The sequence below is a fragment of the Oratosquilla oratoria genome, chromosome 12, assembly GCF_046742065.1.
Source record: "Oratosquilla oratoria isolate Oo_2021 chromosome 12, ASM4674206v1, whole genome shotgun sequence".
NCBI classification, from domain to species: Eukaryota; Metazoa; Arthropoda; class Malacostraca; order Stomatopoda; family Squillidae; genus Oratosquilla; species Oratosquilla oratoria.
Genome location: NC_134788.1, coordinates 53,699,955 through 53,709,696, shown reverse-complemented (window position 1 = coordinate 53,709,696; position 9,742 = coordinate 53,699,955). Strand labels below are relative to the sequence as shown.

The 9,742-nt window shown below is 37.1% G+C and overlaps 1 protein-coding gene across 1 annotated transcript; it reads left to right on the top strand.

The window, feature by feature from the left end:
* The first annotated feature begins 2,436 nt into the window (after positions 1–2,436).
* Positions 2,437–5,941, top strand: LOC143031778 (uncharacterized). Its single transcript, XM_076196047.1, has one exon. It carries the CDS (start codon positions 2,552–2,554, stop codon positions 4,010–4,012), a length of 1,461 nt encoding a protein of 486 aa, XP_076052162.1. The 5' UTR covers positions 2,437–2,551; the 3' UTR covers positions 4,013–5,941.
* The last annotated feature ends 3,801 nt before the right edge of the window (positions 5,942–9,742 follow it).

The following is a 9,742-nucleotide window of genomic DNA, read 5'->3' as shown; positions in this document are numbered from 1 at the left end:
CCTGCCACAAGTGCAGTGTTGTCAGCAAACAACAACTGGCTTATCTCCCATTGTTCTCTATTTTCTTTAAGCATCTCCAATCCCCAGCCCATTACCCTTGCATTTACCTCTCTTACAACCCCATCCATGTATAGATTGAACAACCAAAGCGACATAACACATCCCAGGCAAAGTCCCACCTTTACCTCAAACCACTCACTCTCTCCATTTCTGATTCTAACATAAGCTCTACTACTCTCGTAAAAACTCTTGACTGCTCTTAACAGCTTTCCTCCTATCCCATATATCTGCAATACCTCCCACAGTGTCTTGCAGTCTACCCTGTCATAAGCCTTTTCCAAATTCTTAAAGGCCCAATATGTGAGTACATTCTTACCATTTCCTAAAACTTTCTGACATATCTGTCTTACACAAAAGTCTGATCCACACAACCCCTACCTGTTCCTCACCAGTTACTCCCACTATCCCTCTCCTAATTCCCTCAATCAAAACCCTTCCATAAGCCTTCCTAACTACACTCAACAAACTGATCTCTCTGCAACTACTAAACTCACACATGTCTCCTTTTGGGGAGCAGGTTTTCTTGAATACATTTTCTGTTGAATAATACAGCACACTTTGTGTTAATGATCTTCTTATTAATGTTTTCAATCCTTCTCGCTATCTTTCTATCTGCAGGGGGAAGGGAGAACACTGCATTACCAAATGAATCCAATGTAAATTTAGAAAAAAAAAACAGACATAACTTACATTTCACCTATATTTGAGCCATCATCTGGTAATTTTATTTCCAGAAACTACAAACTGTGGTTATGTATGACGCAAAGTGAATCAATGGGAGAGGTGCTGAGGTGCCTTTTAGTTTCTCCCTGGCATGCTGTAGGGTGCCCCATATAGTTCCAAAGTTCCACACATTCTGTTGGATATTTATTTCTGGCTGATGATATCAGTGCTGCTTCCATACATTTTAATTTTCTTTTACTATTGTCCTTTGCCAGTACTATTGTGTTTTCATTCATGTCCTCCTTTGATATTCTAGTTTTGTGTCCTTTTGTAATGTGGGACTTTATTGCCCCATTTTGCCAATGGTATGTGAGTATGATAAATTTTGGGTTGTGTGGCCAACGTTCTTAAGATTTGCAAGTTGTTCATCTCCTTCAATGTCTACAAAAATGTCATCAACATATCAAAAATACATACTCGGGCTCAGATCTATGGCATCAAAGAAGGAATTCTCAATGTGGCACATATATGACTGGGCAAATAAGACACCTAGGTGCCCATGGTTACATTTTTTTTTTTTTTCCAACATTCTGCCTGAGGGTCATCTGAAGGGTACTTTTATGCAAACTTGTAGCATTTTCTCAGTATATTAGAGTATATTGGCCATGCAACCCAAAATTTATCACAAAGACTCACATGCCATAGCAAAACAGGGCAATAAAATCCCATATTACAAAATTACATAAAACTAGCATTTCATGAGAGTACCTGAATAAAAAACACAACAGTATTGGTAAAGGACAATAATAGAAGAAAACTAAAATGCATGGAAGCAGTATTGATATCATCAGCCAGAAAGAAATATCCAACAGAATATTTGTGGAGCCTTAGAGTTATATATGTGTATATATATATATATTTATATTTATATATATATATATATATATATATATGTATATGTATATATGTATATGTATATATATATATATATATGTATATATATATATATATATATATATATATATATATATATATATATATATATATATATATATATATGTATTTACCTAGTTGTATTTTGCGGGAAGGGGAGCTATGCTCGTGTTGTCCCGCCATTGTATCTCGCAGTGTCTAGTTTGTTTTTAAACTCATGAATGGTTTTTGCGCATACTATTTCATTATCCAGTTTGTTCCAAGTGTCCAAAACTCTATGTGGAAAACTGTTTTTCTTCAGTTCTCTTCTATAGCTATGTTTTTTTATTTTCTTACCATGTCCTCTTGTGTTTCTTTTGTCCCAGTTAAGTAAGTTCTCTCTATCAAGTATCTCTGTGCCTTTCATGATTCTGTAGATGGTCAATAGGTCACCTCTCTCTCTTCTTTGCTCCAGTGTCGGTAATTCCAGTTTAGCCAATCTCTCCTCATATGATAGGTTTGCAAGTGCAGGTGCCATTTTTGTAGCTGCTCTTTGGTGTGTGTGTATGCAAGGTAGAATGTAATATATTATAGCACCATATCTGTTAGTGTTTCTACCTATTTTATATGAGGTGATGGTATGTATGACGGGTATGTTTAGATTCAAAGGTAATTGAGTATGAGATGATTTGTGTATGAAATATCCACAGTTATATTACACTGTATTGAACAATTACAAAGAAATATCAATCTTATAATTATTCTTTTCAGTTTAGGATGAGGGTAACTATCACCTTTTTTTTTTTTTTTTTTTTTTTGGAAGCGCTATCTGTCAACCCCATATGTGTCATACAATAAAGAGAATCCAGTGTGACATCTGCGGCACAGCAATATCACGAGTCATCTTAGATATTGCATGATGACCCAGACTGGAGACAAGCATTTCCAGTGTGATCTGTGTGATTCTGCTTTCTCACAAAAGGGCTGTCTCACACAGCATACGAAGTCCCATACAGGAGAAAACCCTTTCAAAAGTGACCTTTGTAATTCTGATTTCTCACAAAAGGGTAATCTCACACAGCATATGAGAACCCACAAAGGAGAGAAGCCTTTCCAGTGTGAGCTGTGCAATTCTGCTTTTCCACAAAGGAGTCATCTCAAAAATCATATGAGAACTCACACAGGAGAGAAGCCTTTCCAGTGTGACCTCTGTGACTCTGCTTTCTCACAAAACCATTATCTCAAAAGTCATATGAGAACCCACACAGGAGAGAAGCCTTTCCATTGTGACATTTGTGATTCTTATTTCTCACAAAAGGGTAATCTCAAGAGACATGTGATGATCCACACCGAAGAAATGCCTTTCCAGTGTGTCATTTGTAATTCTGGTTTCGCAGCAAAGAGTCATCTCGAAACACATATGAGAATCCACACAGGAGAGAAGCCTTTCCAGTGTGACATTTGTGATTCTCATTTCTCACGAAAGAGTCATCTCAAAAGTCATATGAGGACCCACACAGGAGAGAAGCCTTTCCAGTGTGACATTTGTGATTCTGCTTTCTCAGAAAAGAGTTCTCTCAAAAGACACATGAGGACCCACACAGGAGAGAAACGTTTCCAGTCTGACCTGTGTGATTCTACTTTCACAGAGAAGAGTTCTGTCATAATGCATAGGAGGACCCACACAGGAGAGAAACGTTTCCAGTGTGACCTTTGTGATTCTGCTTTTTCAAGAAAGGATTATCTCGCACATCATTTAAGGACCCACACTAGAGAGAAGCCATTCCAATGTGACCTGTGCAATAAAGTTTTCTTAGTAAAGTATCAACTCAAATCCCACATGATGATCCACACAGGAGAGAAGCCTTTCCAGTGTGACATTTGTGATTCTGCTTTCTCAGAAAAGAGTTCTCTCAAAAGACACATGAAGACCCACACAGGAGAGAAGCCTTTCCAGTGTGACTTGTGCAGTTCTGCTTTTTCACAAAGGAATCATCTCGAAACACATATGAGAACCCACACAGGAGAGAAGCCTTTCCAGTGTGACATTTGTGATTCTGCTTTCTCACAAAAGGGTAATCTCAAAAGTCACATAAGGACCCACACAGGAGAGAAGCCTTTCCAGTGTGACATTTGTCATTCTGCTTTCTCACAAAGGGGTGATCTTACACGGCATATGAGGACCCACACAGGAGAGAAACGTTTCCAGTGTGACCTGTGTGATTCTACTTTTACAGAGAAGAGTTCTGTCAAAATGCATATGAGGATCCACACAGGAGAAAAACCTTTCCAGTGTGACCTTTGTGATTCTGCTTTTTCACAAAGGAATCATCTCAAAAATCATATGAGGACCCACACAGGAGAGAAGCCTTTCTAGTGTGACATTTGTGATTCTTCTTTCTCATTAAAAGGTAATCGCAAACAACATATGATGACCCACACATGAGGGAATGCTTTCCAGTGTGACATTTGTCATTCTGTTTTCTCAGAAGAGAGTAATCTCAAAATACATATGAGGACCCACACAGGAGAGAAGCCATTCCATTGTGGCCTGTGTGATAAAGTTTTATTGGAAAAGTGTCTCCTGAAATATCAATTGATGATCCACACAGGAGAGAAGCCTTTTCAGTGTGATCTTTGTGATTCTGCTTTCTCAAGAAAGGATTTACTCAACATATGATGATCCATTTCTGGAGAAAATCCTTTCCAGTGTGACCTTTGTGATTCTGCTTTCTCACAAAATGGCTATCTCACATGGCATATGAGGACCCACACAGAAGAGAAGCCTTTCCAGTGTTACCTATGTGATTCTACTTTCACAGAGAAGAGTTCTCTCATAAAGCAGAGGAGAATCATCAGAGTCAAGAAACTTTTCCAGTGTGACCTTTATGATTCTGTTTTCTCAAGAAAGGATTCTCTCGCACATATAAGGACCCACACAGGAGAGAGCCCATTCCAGTGTGGCCTGTACAATAAAGTTTTCTCACAAAAGTATCAACTCAAAGCTCACATGATGATGCACACAATAGAGAAACCTTTCCAATGTGACCTTTTTTATTCTGCTCTCTCAAGAAAGGGTTCTCTAACAAAGCATACGAGGATCCATTTATGAGAAAAGCCCTTTCTGTGTGACCCGTGCAACAAGGCTTTCTTACAAAAGGATGCTCTCACACAGCATATGGATCCACATAGCCTTTTCACTGTGACCTTTGTGCTTTCTCAAGAAATGATTTTCTCACAGAGCATATCAGGACCCTCACTAGAGAGAAACCTTTCCAGTGTAACCTGTGCTATTCTGCTTTCTCACAAAAGAGGTCTCTCAGTCATCACATGGTGACTTACACTGGAGAGAAGTCATTGCAGTATGACCTGTGCAATAAAAAAAATTCCCTCCAAGCTCTGCACATGTGTGCATTTACATATGTTTTACAACTAGCGTTCAAAGGGGAAAATGTGTACACACAAGGTATTCAAGATGAAATTGAAATGTAATTAGAAAAATCATATAAGTTCATGATAATGAATTCAAAACAAGATATGATTTTGAGAATCTATTAATGACTGCTTCACATTTTGAGACCATTTGTATGGTGTTCAGCAGTTACTCATTACCAGTACTTGTTCATTCAAATGAGAAATCAAGAAGCATGTTTAACTTTTGCCCCCTGAAGTAACCCTGATGGTCTGACAAGTGAATGTTTTTTTTTTTTGTGTATCAAATTTAATTGTCAAATTCAAAGGATATGAAATACAAACAAACTGCTAGCTGCTAGTGAATGGATGGATGAAATATTGAAAACTGCTACATCCATTGACATGACAAATTCCCTGATGATGAGGTACAAGAACGATCAATGATATCTATTTGGAAACTGTTCAGGAGAACATCATTTACATATGCTTATGAGGTTGAAAAGCTACCAAATACATGGCAATTCAATAAATGTAGATATTGTGTGTAAAGAATGGGTGAATACCAAAGACAGCAAAGAATTCAGAATTGGTAATGGAATTAAGTCTAAATGAAGGTAATCAGTCATTAATATTTATCTTTTGTTTGTACTGCTTATCAGATAAATATGTATTACATATTTTGTCATTGTTTTTACACAAAAAACTATTGAAATACAAAATCAGTGTAACTTAAGAAACAATAGAATTAGAATATATGCCTAATCATTTGTTTTATTTATGGAAAGCCAAATTTGAGAAGTACTTCAAAGACATAATAAGATACTAAACTAGGTGGCAATCGGAGTGTGCATGCCTCCACCAACGTAAGGATCATAGAATGGAAAAAGTTCATATTGCCCACATGATAGCAATGGTCTTTTAGTATACAATCTATGCAGTTTGTAATCAATTCATAAATGCCAGGGTCTGGAAAAGAATGCACAAACATCTGTATCTGCCTCACATCTTAATATCTTGTTTCTAGCCCTGAGACGCTCCACAAAATTTAATCAAAATCCGCGTAAAGTTGCTAACAAAATAAATGTTGGCAAGTGGGGATAATATACACTTCAAAATGGCATGCATTTGCTAAACTGGTCCATATGATTACTCACGTGGGTACGGACATGCTTCAAAAAGAGGGTAAGTGTCGCAGACAAGCAAATTTCTGCACTCTTCTATCGAGGTAGATTTTTTTTTCTTTTTTTCAAAAAAATAAAACAAAACACATGCTCGACCACAAAAACATCCATGCTGATACTTTCTCTCGAGGTATCAGTTTTAAGGAGGAAGGTGTCATGCCATATTGTGAATATAATGACATATTCCATGTCCACCACTATCATTCCTTTGCATGATTATTGTAAAAAATACATTTTTATATGCGTGTAGTTGTGTGTCTTGTGTTGAAGTGTATGTTGTTGTTATTCCCTAGACTGTTCAAGCAGTCCTGTATCCCCAAGGAATGCCACAGCCAAAATGGGGTTTTCCCACAAATCCTTTATGGAGTTTTGTGTTGTTTGCATGTGTGATTGTGTGTAATGCAGTCTTCCATGACGTGTTGAATAGTATGGGGTGAAGTATTACATCCTGGGCATTTGTCCACAGTGCGGTCATCCAGTCTCTTCTGGTAGCCTAGAAGGGCTGGGTGGTGGCCGCATCGCAATCTGGCCAGGTGGACTCTGTCCTTTCGTGGGAGAGGGGATTCAGAGGGATGGACATCAGGGCTCTAGAATGCAGCAAAGTGTTGTCTATTAGTATGTTGAATTGTGTTATGAATTTAAAGTTGTACTTAAGAATCTTGTGATCCTATGTAGATGTGTGAGAATGGAGGGAGGAGATACACATTCAGGAAGTACGTTCCCAACGTCCGAGCCATATACATAAGGACTACCACACACACCACATAAATATGCAGTATTGACGTCATCAGCGAAGGTTATAGGAGATGAATACAGAGTGGCTAGACATCCTAGTTTAGACAGGGCACTCCTGTTTTTATATCACTCTGGTATCTGTGGAGAATATTGAAACGAACACCCCGGGCTCCTTCGAACGGCTCCGGACGGTGTCGTTCAAATACAACTTCCAAGATTCGCCAAGCCCAGTAGCCACGACAAAGATGGTATGAGTGAACAAAAACACACGATCTTCCTTGGTCACTTATATTAATGCAAGGCTTTTAGATATTTGAGGAAGGGTGATATAACAAGTATTTTTACTCGAGTCCCGGTTTTTGACTTGTTAACCTTTCTTGAAAAAGAATTAAAGAAATATGATCCTATACTTCCTTCCCATGCAATTATTAGTTTAATCAAATTATGTGTTATTGACTCGAAATTTGAGTTTAATGGGAAGTTCTACAAACAAACATTTGGTATGGCTATGGGGAATTATCTGTCTCCGGTTTTAAGTAATCTATATATGGAGTTTTTCGAAAGAGATTTATTGCCTAATATTTTGCCATCTAATGTAATATTGTACAGATATGTTGATGACATATTGTGTATTTGGCCTTGTGATAAACCTGTGGATGAGTTTGTGTTAAAGTTAAATAGTTTGGTTCCTTCTATAGAATTCACATTTGAGACAGAAGAGAACAACACATTGCCTTTCTTAGATGTAAGGATTCATCGATGTGGTAGATATTTTAAATTAATGTCTACAGAAGACCAACCAATGTTCTCTCATATATTCATTTCTATTCATACTATCATCAAAGTACGAAGTTATCTGTTTTTTCTTCTATGTTCTTGAGAGCGTTTAGAGTATGTTCTCCTGAGTATCTTGAAGATGAAGTAAAATTTGTTTATGAGATTGGTCAAAAATTAAAATATCCAAAACATCTGATGGATAGAGCACAAGAAAAAGCCAGAAGAAGATAATTTAACACCTCTCAAGTAAACGGACTTAAATTGAAGAACATTTGAGCAATTCCATATCATGAAAATTTGATCACCCTTCCTCAAATATTTAAAAGATTTGGTATTCAGGTGATATTTAATAACAACAATATTGTTAAGAACTATCTTATTAGGAATTCTCCAAATGAAAAAGAAGGATGTATATACAGTATACCTTGTAATGTGTGTGATTTTAAGTACATAGGACAAACAGGGAAAGATTTAAACAAAAGGATTAGTCAACATAAATACAACATAAAAACGGATCAAGTGTCAAGTGGACTTTTCGTCCACCAAAAAGAGTTCTCCCATAGTAGTGACTGGCAAAACACAAAAGTTATTACATCATGTCATAATATTGTAGAAAAAAACATAATTGGATCATGTTACATTAAAAATAGTTTTGAAAATAATATGAATTTAAGCTTAGGTTTGTATGAGTTAGATAATTTTATTATTAAAAAGATTGTAAACAATTCTTCTGGAATCAGGTAACATTGGACCTTTCCCAGTTCCTCTTCCACCTTTGGTCACTTTTTTTTTATTTTATTTTTTTATTTTATTTTTTTATTTTATTTTTTTTTTTATTCTCTGTACCCTGATGATGTCTTGAATAGACAAAAACGTTCGGTATTCATCTATTTTATTTTCCAAGTGGTTTCTGCAAATATGTATATATATGTATATATATATATACATATATGACATATATATATACATATATATTATATATATATATATATATATATATATATATATGTGTGTATATATATATATATATGTGGTGGGGGAAAAGAATACTGCCACCAAGTATTTCCACTTGGATCGTAAGAGGCAAGAAGAAAGGGACGGGGATTGGGACTAGGCATCCTTCTCCTTGTAGCCCCACAAGGGACATTCCTAAAAAAAAAGTAAAGGCATAAGAGGGTCTAGGAGTTTTCCGACTAGCACCCTAAGGTTTGGGTCTTTTAATGTGCGTGGATGTGGTACAGATGAGAGTAAAAGGGAAGAGATAGGTAGTATGTTTGTGAGAAGAAAGATGGATGTGTTGGCTTTGAGTGAAACAAAGTTGAAAGGGAAGGGCGAGTATAAGTTTGGGAGTGTAAGTGGGAGGTAAATGTGTAGTGGAGTGGAAGGAGGTTTCCTCAAAGATAATGTGGATGAAGGTGAAACTGGGAAAGGAGATGTGGGTTTTTGTAAGTGCATATGGGCCTGGTAGTGAGAAGAGTGTAGAAGAAAGGGAGGCCTTTTGGATAGATTTAAATGAGTGCATAGAGGATTTAGGGAGAAATGTCAATGTAATAGTACTGGGAGACCTTAATGCTAGGGTAGGAAATGATCCAATTGATGGAGTGGTTGGGAAATGTGGAGTTCCAGGAAAGAATCGTAGTAGAGAGTTGATGGTGGAAATGTGTCTAGATGAGAGTTGATGATAGCAAATACAGTGTTTCGGAAGAAAGTCAAGAATAAGTACCCATGGGAGAGGGTGGTGGATGGAAGGGTGGTAGATAGAGCGTTGATGGATTATGTAGTGGTAAATAGGATTATGATAGGAAGAGTTAAGGATGTACATGTGCTAAAGGGAGAGGGTGGGGGAATTTCAGATCATTTTTTGGTGGAAGATAGTTGAGAGTGGAGGATAGATGGAGAAAGAGGAAAGGGACAAAAGGTAGGGAGGTGCTTAGAGTGAGCTCTTTAAATGAAAAGAAGAAGGAGTACAAGAAGAAGCTGAAGGAGGAGTGGGAGGGAGT

Excerpts from the sequence above, each read along its gene's own strand:
- LOC143031778 (XM_076196047.1), top strand. The coding sequence starts at position 2,552 with ATGATGACCCAGACTGGAGACAAGCATTTCCAGTGTGATCTGTGTGAT.